Source organism: Eptesicus fuscus, chromosome 22 (assembly GCF_027574615.1).
Source record: "Eptesicus fuscus isolate TK198812 chromosome 22, DD_ASM_mEF_20220401, whole genome shotgun sequence".
Lineage (NCBI taxonomy): Eukaryota > Metazoa > Chordata > Mammalia > Chiroptera > Vespertilionidae > Eptesicus > Eptesicus fuscus.
In genome coordinates, this window is record NC_072494.1 from 6,206,549 (window position 1) to 6,226,500 (window position 19,952).

The window sequence follows — 19,952 nt, forward strand, 5'->3', positions numbered from 1 at the left end:
GAGACAAGAAGAGGGGTGGGCTGATTGGGGGCTCTTAGGTAGGAGGGGGCTCCCTGCAAACCTGCTGACTCAGGCTCCACCAGGTGCTGCGTCCTGCACAGCCAGGGAGGCCCCGCCTTAGTGTTTGCCCTGCTCTCAGCCCATTCCGGCTCCGATTTGGGAATTTTCAGGCCTAAGGGGAAAGTCCCTTGAGAGGAATGTTAGAAAGAGAGAGAGCTCACCGGATCCGCCTGGGGAGCGCGGAAGGAAGGAAAAGCTCTCTCCCGGGCGGCGCGGCGGTGGCGGGTTGGAGGGCGCGGAGTTGAGCAGCAGAAGAGGCGACTGGAAGACGGGCGGGGAAGCCCAGCCCGAGGGTGGGGGCGGGGAGGCGGCCCAGTGGGCCTCTGGAGTGTGTGTGTGTGTGTGTGTGTGTGTGTGTGTGTGTGTGTGTGTGTGTCTGGCGCCTGTCCAACGTAATTTCCCATAAACCACATGCCTAAGTCGCTTAAAAGGCTGTGCCGAGGAGCTGGCCGGCGGAGCCGGCTGGGGAAAGTGAAAGTTTGCCTGGTGCTCTCGGCGCCGCCGCCGGCTCTCCGCACTCCCGGGACAGCGGCGCGGCCCTCGGCGGGGCGCGGACTGCGCGGCGGCCAGCGAGCGAGCGAGCAGGCGAGGGCGGCCGACGCGCCGGGCCGGGACCCAGCTGCCCGTATGACCGCGCGGGGCGCCGCCGGGCGCTGCCCTCCCACGGTAAGCGGCGGGCGCGGCGCGGGGCCGGGTTGGGGCTGGAGCTCGGCGGCCGCGCGGTCCCTGGACCCGGCTGCCCTGCTCGCGTGCGCCGGCTGCAGAGGCGCTCCGGCTGCAGAGGCTCCCGGGGCCGCGGCTGCAGGGGCTCCCGGGGCCCCGGCTGCAGGGGCTCCCGGGGCTCCGGCTGCAGGGGCTCCCGGGGCCCCGGCTGCAGGGGCTCTGGGGGCTCCGGCTGCAGAGGCTCCCGGGGCCCCGGCTGCAGAGGCTCCGGTCGCCTTCCCATCTTTGCACGCGAGCGGCCCCGCGGCCCCGGGCGCTCGTGCTGAGACCCGCTGCGGCCCTGCGCGGCTCCTGGGGCTGCGGCGCTTCCCTGGGAAAGGGACGGCTCCTTGCCCCGCTGCACGGAGGGGCACCCTGAGCCACCCGCGGGCGGGACAGAGGGGTTCCCTGTCAGCCAGAGGCCCCCGCCCCTCTCCCTTCTGACGGACCTACCGCCAAGGGACCCGCACCGTGGCTGTGACCGCGTGTGGCGCCTTCCCCTGCGGGCACCGTCCTCCTCGCCCCGCACAGGCTTGGAGGCCCTGCTGGGGAGTGGGCGCTTCTGGATGGAGAGAGTTCAGGGGTCACCGGCTTATAGGATGCCAGGGCTTGTGCCCAGGAACTGCTGGCACCAGAAGGAGCCGGGCAAGCCGCTGCTTGTTCCAGCTCCCAGACGGAGCTGCTGGGGACCAGGGTGGTTGGCTCAGGTCTGTTTGCGGGGGACCAGACCCCAGAGCTGCCGCAGGATGGCTCTGGATCTTCTTCTTGCAAACTCGGGCGCAGCTCTTCGGGGAGAGCTTGGGCTTGCGGTGGCGGAGGAAGGTGGGGGAGGTTTGGTGCCGGGGAGGGAGCTGCTGGGGCTGCACGGGCCGAGGGCAGCAGCTGCCACAGCTCCTGGAAGTGAAGGGGGTGATGTGAAGGAGCAGCACGCGGCCTCCCTCCCCGCGAGGAGAATGGGAGGGGACTCCGGGGAGAAGAGAAGCGGAAAAGGGTCTGCAGGGTCGGGGAAGGGGCTGCAGGTGGGGTGAGGGAGGGCAGAGCGGATCCACAGGGAGGAGGGGCCCCACTGAGAGAGGAGAGGGCTGAGGAGGCAGCTGGGAGGGCGAGGGGAGGCGCAGCCAGCCCGGGACAGGGGCTGGAGGAAGAGGAGGAAAGCAAAAGGAGCTGGTTTTATTTTTTAATTTTATTTATTTACGTGTTTCAATCCTCTCCTGAGGGTATGTTTTTATTGATTTTAGAGGGAGAGGAAGGGAGAGGGAGAAAGATTGAGAAACATCGATGTGAGTGAGAAACATTGATCAGTTGCCTCCCGTACATGTATGTTGACCTGGGGTCGAACCTGCCACCTAGGTATGTGACCTGACCGGGGATTGAACCTGCAACGCCTTGTACATCTTGTACATCAATGGGGATGATGCTCCAACCAACTGAGCCACCCGGCTGGGGCGGGGTGGGGTGGGGGTGGGAGGGGGGTAGGGACGCTAGTTTTAGAGAGGGCCGCCTGAGGGTCTGCTTGTGCCAGGGTCTCTGTGGGACTTGGTTGATGGGGACGGTGGAGCAGGATGGGAGGCAGGTGAGGAGGGACAGCGTCTCTGAGCCCGGGGCAGAGATTCCTTCCTGGGTGCCCCCAGAGGCCGAGGCTGGTGGGTGGGAGGAAGAAAGGAGGCGGCCCAGCCAGATACAAGCCGGACTGTTAACCCTCGGCTGCCCGTTCAGAGCACACCCATGCCTGAAACAGCTCCGAACGCCAGGCGGTTCTAAGGCTCAGCATTGCCCCCTCTCCCCCCACCCCCCCGCCCCCCCGCCGTCCCCCTGCCCTTAAACCTCACTGTCTCGAAGTGCCCGGGACGAGGATGTCTTCGTGAGCATCCTTCCCCTGCTCCCCCCGTCCCTGTCCCCGTCCCCGGATGGAGCCGTGCTGTGCCTTCTGCTCTGCCACCAATTTCTCCCCATCTTTCCAGGCCCCTGAGGCCCCTCCTCCCCGCAGCCTCCCCGGTAGCCCAGCCAGGGCCTCCTCTCCCCGGTGAGAGCTGGCGAACATGGAGCTCTCAGTTATATGTAAATCAGCGTGTCGCTGTGGGCTGTTTCAGAGCCTCCTTGTGTTTTTCCATGCGCTGTTTATTGGCAGTATTTGTCTCATCCTCTGGATTACTGAGGCAGAGCCCAGAGCCTAGCACGGTGCCAGCCCTCACCCCACCCTAGCAGCATTTCTCTGGATCTGGGGGAGACTTAGAGCCGGGGATGGGCGGGGGGGCGCTAAGGGGTGAGGATGAGGGAGAGAGGAAAGAAGGGGAATGAATGACAGGGTGTCAGGAGCCTGTTCTCTGACTTTCCTCTGGGGGGTGAGCAGGTACTGGGTTGAAAGAGAGGAGAGAGCTCAGAAAGCATCCTGGCCGTGTTAAGAGCTGGCTGGCTGGCTGGCGGGACAGCCTGATGGGGCTCCGCGAGGCAGGTGTCCGCGGGGACGGACTGACTAGTGCTGGCATTGCCGCTGCCTCCCGTTGATTTTGACACACAGACGCCCAGGGCTCCAAAGGTCTCAGCACAGGCCCGGGTCCCAGCGAAACCGAGTTTGTTCCCAGTAGCAGAGCCGGGCCTGTGTGGGACGAGGTGGGAGGAAGGGCCGGGCCCAAGGGCTCTGTTTCTGGCTCACAGTCTGGAAGCCGGTGCATGGACATGAACTTGAGAGGAATGGGCAGTTGCCTGGCTCCGTGTTTGATGTTGCAAGAACAGGGAACTGGGTAGAAGCAAGTCCCGCATTCAAGGAGTTTCTTGAGAAACTGGGGTTTAGGCTGGCAGGCATCCCTTCCAGGTCCTCGTTACAGTTCAGTGTGGCGTCAGGCTTGGCCTGGGTAAATCTGGGAAGGCTTCTCGGAGGAGACGACACTCAGGTTGTCATCGAGGGAGAGCAAGGTTGTGCCGGGGCTGTTAGGCAATCCCCAGAAAGCTGGATTTGGGGAAGGCTGCATCCTGGGGTGAGGGTTAGCGCCTGAGGCTCAGCATTGCCCCCCCAGCATTGTAGGTGTGAGGGCGCGGGGGGGCGGGAGGGCGCGCCTTGGGGAGAGTAAGAGCTGAGGAGAAATGGTGCTCTCTCTGTCACAGACATGGCTGGGCCCCTGGCTACTGCTGGTCTGTCTCCTGGTGAGCAGGAGTATCACCGAGGAGGAGTCGAAGCACTGTAGCCACATGATCGGGGACGGACACCTGCAGCTGCTGCAGCAGATGGTGAGTGTTGTGGCCAAGCCTAGCCTACCTTCTCCTCAGGGGGAAACTGAGGCAGGAGCCAGGGAGAAGGTCAGAGAGACGGGTGGCAGGCGGAGAAATAGGGCTGTGCAGGACATGGCTCCCCCGATGCTCCCCTCATGGACCTTCTGAAGGTCAGGGCCTCTGACCCCCCTGCAGGCACGGCACGGTGGGCTCCCGGCTGGTTGCCTGGGTAAAGGATTGCCTGGGATGTCAATCACAGATTCTCCATGTGGAGCCTGCTGCCTCTCCCTCGATGGGATGCTGCTCTGAGGAGCCAGTCCTGTCTGCCTGCTGTGTCCAGATGTTGCCGCTAGCCCCCACTTGGGACACCAGCCTGGCACCAGGGCCTCCCCAGATTTGGAGTGGAGGCTCCGGCCTCACTCCCAGCCCTCCGCCCTCGTAGCCCTGGCTCCTGCCCGGGCCCTAGGGCTGGGATGGCCGGCTCACCCTGGCCATGAAGGAGCCCTGTGCCTCCTGGCCGGGCCAGCAGAGTCATCAGCAATCCCCAGCGTGGCTCAGCCAAGCAGAGTCCGTTTGCTGTCATGGCCGTTGTTCTGCCCAGAAGAGCGTTTAGCATCCCTCTGGCCGGCCGGGCAGGGTGGGGCACCGCTGGTGAAGGCCAGCTCCTGGGCCCTGAGCTCGGGGCCTACCGGCCGGGCCTCCTGCCTCTTTTCCTCCTGCACGTCGCTGCCACAGAGACCCAGGGGAGACCAGGAGCCACTGTCCGAGGCTTAGAATCACAGAACCACTGCTGGGGGGAAGGGGAGGGGGTTTGCGGGGTGCAACAGGGGCTTTCGGGGCATTAAACCCCAGCTCATACAGATCCTGAATCCCCAGCACTTGTCCAGCCTCTGCTTGAGTTCCTGCCGTGACAGGGAGCTCACTACCACCCACAGGAGCTGATGTCATGGAGGGGGAGTAGAATAGAAGGAAGAGACTTCTTATCCTTTGCCAGCCCTCGCTTGGGCATGTGGGAGGCACAGGCCTGCCCCTGTTTCCTCTCCAGGAGTGGTTGGGGAAGGTAGATGAGGCTCAAACCCCGATCCACCCAGAAACTCCGGTCCCCACGGTTAGGCGGGCTCAGCCGAGCCGCGGACGCCCTGCCACCACTGGCCGCTCTCTCTTACAGATTGACAGTCAGATGGAGACCTCGTGCAAAATCCCCTTTCAGTTTGTGAACGAGAACCAGTTGGTGAGTTACGGCTTCTTACAGGCCCCAGCGGGTATGCACTCCTCAGGGCGGGTAGAGTGGGAGCATGAGGGCTGGAGAAGTCCTAGAGCCGGGCAGGATGAGGTGTGAGGACCCCTGGGTGCCCAAGGCTGGGGTGCCAGGGTCCAGGGCTGGACAGGGTGAGCGGCTCAAGTCCCCTGCTGCTCCCTTTTCCTGGCCGGGCACATGCCAGCGTCTTCCTATGGGCCAGGCGCTTTGTTTTTTCTTTTCTTTAAAAAAAAAAAATATATTATTTTTATTAATTTCTTTATTGATTAAGGTATTACATATGTGTCCTCATCCCTCCATTGACCCCCCCACTCATGCCCTCACCCCCCTGGTGTTCATGTCCATTGGTTAGGCTTATATTCATGCATACAAGTCCTTTGGTTGATCTCTCCCCCTTACCCCCACCCTCCCCTACCTTCCCTCTGAGGTCTGGCAGTCTGATCGATGCTTCTCTGCCTCTGGATCTGTCCCTGTTCCTCAGTTTATGTTGTTCATTATATTCCACAAATGAGTGAGATCATGTGGTATTTGTCTTTCTCTGACTGACTTATTTCACTTAGCATAATGCTCTCCAGTTCCATCCATGCTGTTGCAAATGGTAAGAACTCCTTTTTTTACCGCAGCGTAGTATTCCACTGTGTAGATGTCCCACAGTTTTCTAATCCACTCATCTGCTGGTGGGCACTTAGGCTGTTTCCAAATCTTAGCTATGGTGAATTGTGCTGCTATGAACATAGGGGTGCATATATCCTTTCTGATTCGTGTTTCTAGATTCTTGGGATATATTCCTAGGAGTGGGATCACTGGGTCAAATGGGAGTTCCATTTTTAATAAAAAATACATTTTATTGATTTTTTACAGAGAGGAAGGGAGAGGGATAGAGAGTTAGAAACATCCATCAGCTGCCTCCTGCACGCCCCCTACTGGGGATGTGCCCGCAACAAAGGTACATGCCCTAGACAGGAATCGAACCCGGAACCCCCTAGTCCGCAGGCCGACGCTCTATCCACTGAGCCAAACCCGTTCGGGCATGGGCCAGGCGCTCTTCTAACTTCATCTTGATGGAACCGCGATGTGGCCCACAAGGCTTGTTGATGGTCCCCAGAGAGATGAAGGGAGCACGGCTAGTAAGCGGTGGAGGTCTGATCCGCACCGGGCAGGCTGGCTCCGGGGCAGACAGACGCTTCTGCCACCGGCTTTGCTTGTGGAAGTCACCTCCGGCTAGCAGACAGACCGGCAGCCGGGAGGTCGGTCCAGCCCTTTCCCTCGTCCTCCTCCCCCACCTCCCGACCAGACACCAAGTGATGCTGGCTTGGCCTCCCCATCAGCTGCTTTGACAACTTCAAGTCCTTCCCGAAAGTCCTCACTGCTGCCCGTGCACCCCTCATCCCGCCACTAAGGGGCGCTCTCGGAACCCTAACCTGCTACTTCCTTTTCCCTCCCCCAAACTTGTCAGCGGCCCCCTCATCCAGAGGAAAGCCTAGGTTGCTTAGCCTGGGGTTTATTAGCACCAGGCCCCACCCACTACCCCCATCCCTTGCTCCTTCCTCCCCACAAGCCTGTAATGCCTGCCCAGCGCCCCCACCTCAGCCCTATTCCCGAGTTTGTTCCTCTCTGTGCCCCATGCCTAGGCCCCGCGATGCCCAGAAGTTGTCCCCACCTCTGAGCTTCTCCACACCTGACCCATCTATGCTTCTGCCAGCTCGGGAGGCCACCTCCCGGGGCAAGGAACACCCTCTGCATCTCACTCATTGGCTCCCAGGAATGGTCCTTTCAGAGAGTGAAGCTCTCTCTACCCAGAATCCACATTTCCCTCGCTGCACCCCAACCCCCACGGGGCCAGATCCCAAAGAGAGAGAGCGAAAGGCCAGCCCAGGGCAGCAGCCTCTCCCCCACCCCGGGGTCGGGGTCAGGGTGGGGCAGGCTGCAGCCCTCCATCTGCTGGGGTGGGTGCATCTGCCAGACCAGTGGTCGGCAAACTCATGAGTCCACAGAGCCAAATACCAACAGGACAATGATTGACATTTCTTTGGAGAGCCAAATTTTTTAAACTTAAACTTCTCCTAACGCCACTTCTTCAAAATAGACTCGCCCAGGCCGTGGTATTTTGTGGAAGAGCCACACTCAAGGGGCCAAAGAGCCGCAGGTGGCTCGCGAGCCGCGGTTTGCCGACCACGGTGCCAGGCCATCAACTCCAGGTTCTCCTTTTTCAGGAAGACCACGTGTGTTACATTAAGCAAGCGTTTTTCTTGGCGCAAGACATCATGGAGGAAACCATCAGCTTCAAATTCAACACCTCCAATGCCATCGCCCTGGAGAGGCTCCAGGAGCTCTCCGTGCGGCTGAAGGACTGCTTCCCCCGGGTCTCCGAGGAGCTGGACACGGTAGGAGGCCCTGGAGCCGAGCCCTGGGTCAGGGCAGGGGCTGGTCCCCGCCCTCCCACACTCGCAGAGCAATCACTTCCCTCACCCACTCCACTGCGCTCGCTCTCTCTCTCTCTCTCTCTCTCTCTCTCTCTCTCTCTCTCTCTCTCTCTCGTTCATTGCTCCATCCACACACCTTTGCTAAGGACTGACTGTGCGGGAGGCGCCGTGCTAGGCCTGGACAGTGTCTCCAGGAACAAGAGCCACCTGGTTCCAAACCTCGTGGAGCTTTGCAGTCAAATGAGATTGGCAGCCATTGAACAAGAACCAGCAAAACAGAATTGCAAGCCATGGGGACCCTTCCTTCCTCCCACAGATAGTTCACGAGTGCCTACTGTGCGTCACTACTGTTCTAGGACACCAAAGACGGGCAGAAATCCCCACGTTCACGGAGCTTACATTTGGGGGTGGTGAGGCAGTTCACAAAATACAGGTCAAACACGTGGCATGTCGGATGGCAGGAGCTGCGTGGCCGGAGAGAAAAGCAGGGGAGGGAAGACCTGCAGGAGTGGGGGGTCGGGGGGGGGCGTGAAGTAGCCCCTCTGAGAGGGAGAAACAGGACTCATTTAAGAGGGTGGGGAGGAAGAGCCGGGGAAGGCTTCTGAGGAAGAAAGTAATTTTTTGAGGCCCAGTGGTGGGTACGTTAGGAAGCAACAAGGCTGGTCAGAGCATCCCAGAACCGAGCGTGCCGTGCAGGAGCCCTGAGGTGAGCAGGAGCGTGCACGTTCCGGACCCAGGGGTGTGCAGCATGGGCCCAGGTGCGGAAGTGAAGGGCGGAGAGGGTCCCCGGGGTCCTGGCCGTGTGGGATTTGGCCTGAAGAGCGAGGCAGCGTGGTGAGCAGGCCGGTGACCGGACCTCGCTGGCGTTGAGACCTTTCTGGTTGCTGTGCAGAGAGGGGGCTGTGGGAGCAGGTCTGGAGGCTGGGAGACCAGCAGGAGGCCCACGTCCCAGCCCGAGACGGGATTTGGCCACGTGGAGGTCAGTGTCACTGGCTGGTGCCAGATCAGGGTGAACAGAGGGGAACTCGGCTCCCAAAGATGCAAAGACAGAGGTCGCCAGAGGGAGTTGGGATTGAGGGAGGAAGCCTTTTTTAATAAGAGAGGTATTAAACCTGTGGTTTCCCAATGTTAAGGTTCTTAAGACTCACTTGGGGAGCTTATTCGAAACCCAGATTCCACCCTAACCGGTTTGGCTCAGTGGATAGAGCATCGGCCTGCGGACTGAAGAGTCCCAGGTTCGATTCCGGTCAAGGGCATGTGCCTTGGTTGCGGGCACATCCCCAGTAGGAGGTGTGCAGGAGGCAGCTGATGTTTCTTTCTCATCGATGTTTCTAACTCTCTATATCTCTCTCTATTCCTCTCTGTAAAAAGTCAATAAAATATGTTTTTTTAAAAATATATAAAATACAAATAAAACCCAGATTCCCAGTGTGCACTCCTAGAGCAAGCATGTCAAACTCGCTGCTTGAGGGCCACAGGCCTCGAGTTTGACATGCTTGCAGAGAGTCTGATTCATGGGTCTGTGGCTGGGGCCAGGACTTTGCATTTCAACAAGCCACCCACCCTGTGAATGCCCACGGGACAGACTCCAGGAGGGATGAAGCCCTGGGAGCCAGAGGAGCTAGTCTCCTGCGGGGACGCTGGGGAGGGATTCGGGCTACTGAGGAGAGAGGACACAGCCTGTGGGCACAGTGGGCATCGGGGGCCTTCGGTCTGAGGGGCCGTTTTCTCCAGGAAGAGGCCGGAGAGCCAGGCTGGCTCTTTACAGGGGGAGGCTGGCAGAAGAGGAAATGGGTCCAAACTGGATCGTCCATTTGGCCAGAGTCACCTCGCTCAGGCCCAGGTCTTCTCATTCCTGCAGGCTTTCATCGTTTATCTGGTCCACAGTGATGAGGGGCCTGCTAGGCCCGGGCCATGGGCACGCAGCCATGCCTACAGCTTCGCAGCCTAGGAAAGCTCCACCCTGTGCAGCTCCGTTAGGGAGAGCTTGGTATCTGGAAGGCATCAGCGAGTCGGCCACAGATGATGCCATAGGCGTGCATGGCACTGCCTGGTGTGTGTGACAGGCGGGCCCCCCATGGAGCCCTGAGGAATGCCCGCGTTAGAAGTCAGGTGGCAGAGCCTGGTCAGGAGACGGAGAAGGAGCTGCCGAGGTTGGGAGGAAAGGCAGGAGTGTGTGTGAGGGGTCCCAGCGCCCCAGTGCGTGTGCGATCCTGGTTCCAGAGCAGAAGAGAAGAGAGTAGCTCAAGACATGGGGCTGGGGCAGCCTTGGACCTCCTTCCAAGACACACCAACGCCAGGGAAGGACCCACAGCCATGGCCTGCTCCAGGCCAGGCTCCACACCACAGCACCACCCACCCACCTCCCTGAGAACCCCTCAGACGGGCTCTCTTGGCTCTGTGGATAAGGTCAGCAGTTCTTGACATGGCCAGCCAGGGCCTGCAGGACCGGTCCTGGCTGACCCCTCTCAGCTGCATCTCTCACCGCTCTCCTCCTGGATGGTAGCACTATAGCCATTCTAGCCTTCTTTTCGTCTTTCAACAGTCCAGGCTCTTTCCTGCCTCAGGACCTTTGCACAGTCTGCTCCCACTGCCTAGATAGTTCTCCCCAACTCCGCTTCCTCTCCTGGTTACCTTTTGCTCATCTTTTAGTCGGTTCTTAGGCACATGGTCATACACGCTCAGGTCATTCAGAACTCCCTCACATTCAGGACTCACCGCACTTGTAGCAATGGCTTGGGTACCTGTGCCTTGCTGGACTCAATGTCCAACTCGGCCAGGGACCACCTCTCTCATTCATTGCATGATTCCCAGGTAATGACCATATGCCTGGCACATATCCGTGACTAAATGAGAGCGCTCCTGGCCTCCGGACTGATTCTGCTGCAAGCGAGGGGAGAGGGGAGGGAGAACATGAAAGAGAAAAAGGAGGCAGATGTGAGAAAGGCCACGGAAGGTAGACAGACAAGCTAGAGACGCTGGGCCAGTGCTGAGCCTCACCCTGGGGACCTGCTCTCTTCTTCCAGGCCTGTGTCCAAAACTTCTCTGAGTCACCCCTCTGGGCGCTGGAGAAGATCAAGAATGTCTTTAATGAAACAAAGAACCTCCTTAAAATGAACCAGAGCATTTTCAGCAAGGACTGCAGCGTCAGCTTTGCCAAGTGCTCCGTCCCAGGTAAGCAGCAGAGGGACCGGCACGGGGGAGGCAGGGGAGAGCGTGCGGAAGTCTGGGGACTGGGCGGTGGGACGTGGGGCTGTGGGGACCCCCGGAGGCAGCCTGGCTGCTACTCGTCTCCTGTGCGTGTAGATGTGCTTGTTTCGTGTACACATGTGGCTTCGTGCATCTCGGGGTGGTCCTCGGCACATGTCTCTTCTGACATGTGTGTGCATGTACACCTACGTATGTCTGCATGTCAAGGCATCAAGAAGGACCGTGCTGGTGGCTGTGAGATTAGGGAGCGGGGAAGGGGGCCCCTCTGGGAGAGCCCTGTAGGCATGGAGGCTCCCCGGCTCCACAGGGCGGCCGAGCATACGGGGGGCGTTCCGTGGAGAGAGCGGAGGCTCCGCCTGGGAGTCAGGGCCCTGGCTCTGAGAACCCCGCTGCCAATCACCAGGATCCCCAGGCTCCCGAAGTCCTCAGGACGCCCTGAGTGTCCCCTCAAGGGACAGGCTGGATTTGAAGTCTGAGCATCATGCAAACTCGCCCAGTGCTGGCACCGGCTGCACACGTGCACCGTCCATGTCCTCGTCTCTGCGTCTCGTGTCATGTGTCCGTGCAACCTTGCTCCCCGAGGCAGGGACTGAAGCCCTGCCACCTGGCACCTGCCGGTGGCCAAGTCCAGTCCTTGTTTCAAACCCAAGGCCTCAAGCCTTGGCCACAGTCCAGCCCCAGCCGTTCCCGCCCGTGGCCGTGGCCCCTGCTGTGCATGCACCACCTTGCTGCTTCCGGCCGATGCAGTGGGGCTTGGGGGTGTCTTGTGTTAGCCCTGGAGGCCTCTGCTCCCCCCTGGCTTGGCGTCTGGCCACCTGGGACCCCAGGAAGGGCTGCGCTCTGGTCTTCCCCGACCCCGACCCCGACCCCCAGGCTGCGCCTCTCAATCCTGCTCTTTGTTCTCACCCACAAGACCCTGCCGTTTGCACCTTCCCTGCTTGTGTCAGTCCTGTCGTGCCCTCGGCCCCAGGGCTGAGTCAGCGGGTGCGGGGACCCTCTCCAGTCCCTCCGGGAACGCTGTGCTGGAGGCTGGTGACTCTAGCTCCTCCGTCTTTCTCTCTCCCTCTGTGGTTCTTTCAGATGTGGTGACCACGCCTGATTGCAACTGCCTGTACCCCAAAGCCACCCCTAGCAGTGACCTGGCCTCTGCCTCCCCTCAGCAGCCCCTTGCCCCCGCCATGGCCCCTCTGGCTGCCTTGCCCTGGGCTGACTCTGAGGGGACAGAGGACAGCTCTCTCTTGCCCAGTGAGCAGCCCCTCCGCACAGAGGACCTGGGCAGTGCCAAGCAGCGACCGCCCAGGAGCACATGCCAGACCTTTGAGTCACCAGAGACCCCAGGCGCCGAGGGAGGCCCCGTCGGAGGTTCACCTGAGCCCCAGCCCTCGGTTGGAGCCCCCGTCTCTGGGATGGAGGACGTTCTCAACTCCATGCTGAGCGCTAACTGGGCCCTAGAAGAGGCCTCTGGAGAAGCTAGTGAGGGGCCTGCACCCCGAGGCCCAGAGCCCGCCCCCTCCAGGCTGGGAGGAGGCAGCGTGCAGGCGGAGGCCGTCAGACACAGCAACCTCATCTCAGCATCTCCACTCCAAGCATCGGCCAAGGGCCAACCGCCAGCGGATGGAACTGGCACCCCCTGGCCCAGGGTGGGCCCGGGGAGACCCCCTGGCCAGGCCCGGAGTCGCACAGCTGAGAAGACAGACCGTCCCCCTGTGCCGCCCAGAGACACCCAGGAGCCAGGCTCTGCCAGGCCCCTGCTCCTGCGCCCGAGAGGCCTCAGCCGGCCCTCCACCCTCTCTGCTCAGACCCGGCTTCCCGGCAGCCTCGCCTGGGACAGTGTGCGGCCCCTCGGGGGGCCGCAGGGCAGGAGGAGCACCCGGGCGCGGAGGAGCACCGCAGGGCTGGAAGGAGGACCACGTGAGGGGGCGGCCGCACCCCATGCCCATTTTAACCCCGTTCCTTTGACAGACGTAGACCCGCCGCTGCCGTCCCCCAACCCCCAGGCCGGCGAGCTTGTCCACCCCCTGCTGGTGCCCATCGTCGTCGTCCTAGTCCTAGTCCTAGTCCTGCTGGCCATGGGCGGCCTGCTGCTCTCCAGGTGGCGGCGGCGGGTAAGGAGAGCCTGGGGCCGAGGGGCGGGCACCTCCTGGGGACCGTGGCGCAGCGGGTGGAGGAGCAGGTCCGGGCAGGCGGGCTGGGGGGGCAGCCTGGGTCCTGCAGACGCTCACACCAGGAGGCTGGCTGAGCACAGAGGAGGGCAGGTGGGCAGGGAGGGTTTCTTCAAGATGGGGGGGCTCAGGGTGTAAGGTCAGCGGAAGGGCGGGGGCAGCAGGGAGCACGTGGAGGAATGTGATGCTGTATGCACCAGGGCAGGGCCTGGGGCCGGGACGTAGGAGACAGCCTAGCAGGGCGGAGACGGGGGTCACCTGGCCCTGTGGCTGATCCCCACGTCTCAGTCTCTGGGGGCGCCCTGCCTGGGGATGGGACCCTGTCCCCCAGCCTCCCCAGCTGCTCAGTGAGCTGCCCTTTTCTGTCCCCAGAGCCATGGAGATTTACAGACCGCGGATTCTCCCCGGGAGCAACCAGAGGGCAGGTGAGAGTCCGGGCTGGGGTGGCTCTGTAGGCAGCGGGGGGCCTGTCTTGGCACCTGTTTCCCCTCTACATTTGGGGGGACTTCCTCCCACTTGCTCTGAGGCAGAGGAGCTGGGAACGGGATGGGGGAGGAGAGGAGGTAGGGCCTGGGGTTTCTCCTGATTTCGTCACAGGGTGAGGCAGGTCTGGGTCTCCCGCACCTGCGAGGGTTCGAGCACATGTGCGGGGGGCGGGGGGCCCACTTAGGGGGTTCCCTCACTCCCCGGATTCACTGGAGTCTGACGTCAGCCCTGTGCTCCGCCCGCAGCCCCCTGACCCAGCATGAGGACAGACGGGTGGAGACGCCGGTGTAGAGGGAAGGCTAAGGTAAGCCTCTGGTTCTGGATCCCTCTGCACCCCTTAAATGAGCTCCGACCTTTCCCCTCACCCTGACATGGGGATCCCACCGACGCCCCGGAGGCCCACACACTTGGCTCGCGCCCCTCTCTCCTCTTTGCACCCATCACCAGGGCCGGCCAACCACCCCTTTCCGGGTCCTCAGGGCTCCCCGTCCCCTCCACCCTGTCCGAGGCCAGACCCGCTCCCTCTGCATTGGCTTCTTCCTCTTCTTTTTTTAAATAAATCTTTATTGTTGAAAGTATTACATATGCCCCCCCCCCCCCCCCATTATGCATTGGCTTCTTATTTCTGCCCTGAGCTTCTACTCTTGCTGCCACCGCCCACACCAGAGCCCCCAGATCCTCCTGTCAGATCTTCACCCTCCTGGAGAGCTTCAGAGTTTCACTTCAAACCACCCTCCCCGCTTGGCCCCCAAACTCCCCCGGCAGCTGCTGCTCTGAGTACCTCTCGCTGGTTTCCGTTCTGCTTGCACCCCAGTCTGACCCTTCTCCCCAGCCCAGATGGCCCCCCTCCCTGCTTTGAATTTGTGGAGCCATAGAGCCTTAGGGCTCTCAGAGGTCACTAGGCCGAGCGTCCCACCCCAAAGGGACCTCCCCTCTCTGCCTCCCAGCGTCCATCATGCACTCGGAGAGCCAGGCCAGCTCCCCGCCAGCTCCGACAGCACCCCTAGCACCGTGAGGAAGCCCTTCCTCGGGCGAGGCCTAGCGGCTTTTCCGCCACCTCCCATCCCCCCGGGATGACCCTCCCTCTACTGTCAGGAGAGCCCTCCAATACCTAAAGCCAGCCAGCCACGTCCCCTTTAAGACTTCTCGCAGCTCAGTGTGGCCAAGCCCCTCAAACATTCCTTATATGATGTGGTTTTCAGACCCCTCACCATCCTGGTCGCCCTCCTTTGGACACTCTCGTTTGTCAATGTCCCCTGCCAGTGTGGCGCCCAGCCCTGGACACAGTGCTCCAGACGCGGTCTGACCAGCTCAGAGTGCATGGGACTGTTGCCTGCCTTGACCTGGACAGTATTCTGCTATGCGCACAGATTAAGTTTGCATTAGTTTTTTTGGACTTTTTTTTTTTTTTTTTTAACAACTGCATCATATTGTTGTCTCGTATTTAGCTTGTGGTCTATGAAAAGCCCTAGTTCCCTTTCCCATAAGCCTCTGTCAAGCCAGACCTCTGTCCTCTACTTGGACAGATTCATTGTTTTAACCAAAGATTAGTTTGTATTCGTCCTCGTGAAAACTGCCCTGTCGGTGTCTGCCCGTCACCGAGCCCCTGACATGGTCCCCCTCCCAATCCTGTCTCCCTGGCCCTCCCAAGTGTGTCTCCCCAACACTGACCGGTGCCTGCTGGCGCCCTTGCCCACGTGGATAAAGGTGTGACCCTCGTGCCTCCGTGCCCCTGGCTCTCTGGCCAGGCGGCCCCGTCCTCCTCCCTTCCCTCCCCTCCGCCCACCATCAGCCATAGGACATCTTCCTTCCTGATTCCTCCTCCGGTCCCTCCTGCCATTCACACCCCTCTGCCCTCTTGTATTTGGTTAATACTGTATCGATTACTTTGCACCGACTCGGATGTTGTTTTTATACATTTCAATCCTTGTGTTATGTGTCTGTGTACATCCCGCACCCCGAATCAGGCTGTAAGCCCCTTGCGGGCAGGGACTGTGTCTTCCACTTTTTTGGCATTTTTTTTTTCTGCCCCGGGTTCCGGTACAAAGAGGGCTTTTCCGCACGTGGCCACACGCTCAATAAACATGGACCGACTGGCTTCGGGGCTGACAGACGCATGGACTCTGGCCAGCTGTGTCTAGTTAACCAGCCTCCTGACTAACCCGTTAACCAGCTCACTGAGTGACTCTGACTGACCAGCTGGTAACCGCCTAGTTGGTTACTTGTTGATTGGGGAGCTGATGGGCTAACTCAGTGGTCGGCAAACTGTGGCTCGCGAGATGCGGCTCTTTGGCCCCTGAGTTTTTAGCAAAGGCCAGCTTAGGAGTACCCTAATTAAGTTAACAGCAATGTACCTGCCTATATAGTTTAAGTTTAAAAAATTGGGCTCTCAAAAGAAATTTCAATCGTTGTACTGTTGACATTTGGCTCTGTTGACTAGTGAGTTTGCCGACCACTGGGCTAACTGACTGGCTGGCCGACGAGTTGGGGCGACCTATCAAGTTTCACCCCATTGCCCAACGCAAGCCGGCGCCTTCGGGCCTTCCCAGGTGTAGGGCGCCAGGCCTGGGCCACGCCTAGGAGGTGGGGGAATCTGACGGATGTTCCACACCAGAACAGAGCACAAGGAACACATCTGGGCCCCTGAGGTCTGCCTGGTGGGAGTGGAGAGTGGGTCCGAGGGACACTGGCAGGTGGCCTCCGGGCCAGGCACTCGGAGCCTCAGGGAGAGTCAGGGCCGGCGCCAGCCTGATTGCCACTGTGCCAGGAGAGGTGGGTGAGGGGCCCTCAGAGAAAACCCACCCCCGCCCCGCCCTCCCTCTCGGAGCTCGCCCACTGGGTCCTTCTTCCCTGAGGCCCAGCTGTGCCTCGTATGGCTCATGTCCAGCCCAGGGCTCCGCCCTCCTCAACCTCCAGAGCCTGGGAACGGGCTGGGAGCCAGAGGGCTGGTCCCATCTCTCGCCTTGCCCACAGCCTGGGCCAGCAGGGCCTGTGATGGCCCGGGAGGGGAGCTCCACACGGGGTCCAAAGTCAAGCTGCTGGCCGGAGTCCAGGGGATTTCTGGTCTGAGAACAAAGCGTTCTGAGGATGCCGGGCCAGGGGACAGGCTGGGGGCGGGGTGGGGAGAGAGCAGGCCCCTCCGTCACATGCAAGATGCAGGGAGGCCCGTCCGGAAGGAGGCGGCTGAGGGTGAGCATGTGATAGGGAGGGATTTCCTCCTCCTGGGACCACCTCGAGTTCCTCCTCTTCGGTGACCTCTGCTCTGCTGTCCCCAGGACGGTGTGTGCCCCCCTCTGTGATGAATGCCTAGAGGTGGACACGAGAACTCTCTTTGCTGGTTAGCAGGGCTCACCCTGGGCTCATTGGGCCGAGGCCCGTGGCGTGGTCTTGCCCGAGGAGGGGTCCAAGGGCACTCGAATGCCCCCTTCCTTCCCTCGGACCCCTCTGCTGGAGCAATGCCTTGCACCCCTGCTTAGACCCCCGCCAGGCCCGTCCCCTCCCGCTGTGGTCCTTGCTGCCCCACGAGGAGGCAGGAGGTGAGGGCAGTCTGGCCCGCGGCTTGGACCGCTGCCAGAGAAAGCGGCCTGGCCCTTGCTGTGTCTGGGCGGCCGGGAAGGCGAGGGCAGGGACGGGAGGAAGTCCTCCCTACGGCACCAGCCCACAGGAACGCCAGGCGCCCCCACGCATGTCCTCGGCGACCCCTCCCTCGCTCCCACTTGCTGATGGGCCTCTCTCTCTCTCTCTCTCTCTCTCCCACAGCTGGGCGCACAGGACAGTCTCTCCACGGCAGGAGGTGTGACGGGGCGTCCACCCGCCTCCTCCTCCGCCGTCCTCCTGGGAATGTGGCCTGCCCACCCTGAGAGCTCCTGCCGGCCAGGACCAGAGCAGAGCAGCCGGGCTGGCCCCTCCACCCTCGACCCCCGGACTCTGGACTGACTCGGAGAGGGCCGGAGTCTGCCTCATGCTGCTGATATTTATCGTGGGCCCTGGAGGCTCCCACCTGCTTGAGGGGGGCTGGCGAGCCCGGAGGAGTTCCCTCCGCCCCTGGGGCTGTGCCCTCCTCCCGCCCCCTCCAGCCAGCGCCTGGGCAGGGACCCAGAGGCCCGTGGACGTGGACAGCAGGGTGGGCGCTGAGGAATGGAAGAACCCTTGCGCCCAGAGGACCTGTCTGGTGGCAAGGGATGGATCCCTGCCCCAACGAGCAGGCACAAGTCGCAGAGAGATGCCGGAGATTGGCAGGGCGGGACAGCGTCGGCTGGTTTCCTGGAAATGTGGGCGGCCCAGAAGCCGGGACGACAGCCCTCCACTGGCAACGCTGGTGCCAGGAGGAGAGGGAAGGCCAGCCCTGCCCTCGGGACCTGCTGGGCTCTTGATGCCAAGGTGAAGCCCACGGCTGGCGGCTGCCCACCGGCCCTCCAGAGCCTGCCGAGCTGCCCCGGGAGGCCGTCCAGGGGCGCCCCTCTCGAAGGAAGCATTGCACTGTGAAGACTGGACCCGCCTGCTGTACGGCCCGCCCGGCCGTCCGACGCACACCCGTCCGCCCTCCGCCCTCCAGCCTCCCCAGCTTCTGCACTGACTGCCCGAGCCGGCCTCACCCGTCCCACCGACCGAGGGAGCCCCTGAGCCCTGACCTTCCGCTGATCTGGCCTTTGACTCCCTGGGGTGGATGGGGCGGGAGGACGCCTGGGCCGCCGCCAGAGCAGGTCTCTCGGCTGCTGTTGGCCCAGGTTTCTGCATTTTGCACTTTGACGTTCCCAAGGGGGAAGTGACTGGTGGGAGGGAGAAGGGTGGGGAGGGCAGAGACAGACACAGGGCGGGTCTTTGAAGTGATGGGTATGCCCCCGAGGTTGGGGGAGGCGTCCACGCCCCTGACCCCGGCCGCAGCCACAGCTGCCAGGCCGCTGCCCGCGGGCACCCCGGGGCCGAGCGGGCTGTCCCTGGGAGGGGCCTGGTAGGCAGTGATACCTCCAGCTCTCACCCCCACGCACCCACCCAGGACCACAGTCTCTGTGACCAGGCAAGCCAGGGTGGGAGAGGGACCGAGCATATCTGTTCCCAAGTCCGCCTTGAGGGCCTCCCCTTCCTGGGCCAGCCGCAGCTGCGGCTCCAGAGCCGGGCCGCAGGGGACAGGGCGGCCAGCTGCCCTTGGTCCCTCTGTGCAGCCGCGTCCCTTCCCTCCTGCTGCCCTGGGCCCTCCACGGAGAGACCGCCCTGCTGGCCGCTAGGCAGGGCCCCCCACCTTCCCTTCCTGCCCTTGAAAGTGAAGGTCACTGGTCCCTGACAGCTGAGGGAGGAGCAGAGGACTCTCCGGTGGGGCTCTGCCTCCCAGTCACAGACTCTGAATTTGATGCCAGAAAGTATGTACTGAAAAGTGGAAGGAAACAAACAAACAAACACACACACAGGAAAAGGCATTCCTGCTCCACCCTCACCCCTTTAAACGTGTAGTATTTTCAGAGTCAAGAAAGCAAAGAGCTTCCTTCCGAAAGGGGTTGGATTTGCTTTCCTGCCTCGGGCGAGGGCGGGCCCAGGGGCCAGCCGCACGGGACCCCTCCTTTTCTCTGAGAAAGCCGAGAGGGAACATTGGCTCACACACTGTGAGATTTTGTTTTTACACTTGGAAGTGATGAATTATTTTATATAAAGTCATTTAAATATCTATTTAAAAAAATAGGAAGCTGCTTATATATTTAATAATAAAAGTGCACAAGCTGCCACGTGTGAGTCCTGGGAAAAGTTGTTTTTGGGGGTGGGGGTGGCAAACATGGGGGGTGGGCATCGGCTGTCGGGGGAGACCCCCCCTCCCCCCCGCTCAGAAAGCTTTTTAGAAGGCGCGAGGGGAAGGAAGGTTCTCTCCAGGCTCCGGCCTTGTTACCCAAACCTCCCGCCTCTGCCTCTCGCTTCCCAGACACCCTCCTCTGCGCATCTGTTTAACAGGGAAACGACAGAGCAGCCAGACCTCAGCCTGGCCACCGGCCCCTGCCCGGCCCGGCCTCGCCCGGCCTGGGAAAATGGCTGGTTGGGCTCTGTCCAAGGGTGAGGGGCCTGCAAGGACCAGGCTCCTGACCTCTGACCCCTGCTGTCCAGGTCCTGGCAGAGCAATGAGGTGAATGGGGAAGGTCTCTGGGCTGGGAAGTGAGTGAGGCTGGGAGGGGGAGGGAGGCAGCAGGTTGTGGGAGGGGCCTCAGGGCCTGATCCTACCTTGAATGGAGAGGAGGCAAGGGGAAGTGGGGAGGGAGGGATAGAGGGAGTCGGGGGGGGGGGGGGGGGGGGGGGGGCGGGGGGCGATGCTGGAGGGGCAGGCGATGGAAGCCCAAACACACACCCTGGGCAAGGCTGTGACCAGAGGGCCCCCCCCCCCCACACTCCTGAGAGTGTGACGGACAAAGTCTTGGGTCACTGGTTCTCAACCCTGGCTCACCTAAGAATCACTTGGGTTGAATC

General features: G+C 61.5%; 1 protein-coding gene across 3 annotated transcripts; it reads left to right on the plus strand.

Annotated features, from left to right (window-relative positions):
* Positions 1-462: 462 nt before the first annotated feature.
* Positions 463-19,225, plus strand: CSF1 (colony stimulating factor 1). Of its 3 annotated transcripts, none has more exons than XM_054711520.1 (9): positions 463-726; positions 3,865-3,987; positions 5,138-5,200; positions 7,441-7,611; positions 10,677-10,824; positions 11,941-12,965; positions 13,395-13,447; positions 13,754-13,812; positions 14,711-15,622. In XM_054711520.1, the coding sequence occupies exons 1-8, from the start codon at positions 472-474 to the stop codon at positions 13,797-13,799; spliced, it is 1,884 nt and encodes a 627-aa protein (XP_054567495.1). In that variant the 5' UTR covers positions 463-471; the 3' UTR covers positions 13,800-13,812; positions 14,711-15,622. The 3 variants fall into 3 exon arrangements, with proteins under 3 accessions (XP_054567495.1, XP_054567494.1, XP_054567496.1); XM_054711519.1 differs by lacking the exon at positions 14,711-15,622 and adding an exon at positions 17,268-19,225 and having other exon boundaries at positions 464-726; XM_054711521.1 differs by lacking the exon at positions 14,711-15,622 and adding an exon at positions 17,268-19,225 and having other exon boundaries at positions 465-726; positions 12,823-12,965.
* Positions 19,226-19,952: the final 727 nt, after the last annotated feature.

Excerpts from the sequence above, each read along its gene's own strand:
- CSF1 (XM_054711520.1), top strand. The coding sequence starts at position 472 with ATGCCTAAGTCGCTTAAAAGGCTGTGCCGAGGAGCTGGCCGGCGGAGC. Across the intron at positions 727-3,864 it reads CCGGGCGCTGCCCTCCCACG|ACATGGCTGGGCCCCTGGCT; the intron begins GTAAGCGGCGGG and ends TCTCTGTCACAG. Across the intron at positions 7,612-10,676 it reads TCTCCGAGGAGCTGGACACG|GCCTGTGTCCAAAACTTCTC; the intron begins GTAGGAGGCCCT and ends CTCTTCTTCCAG.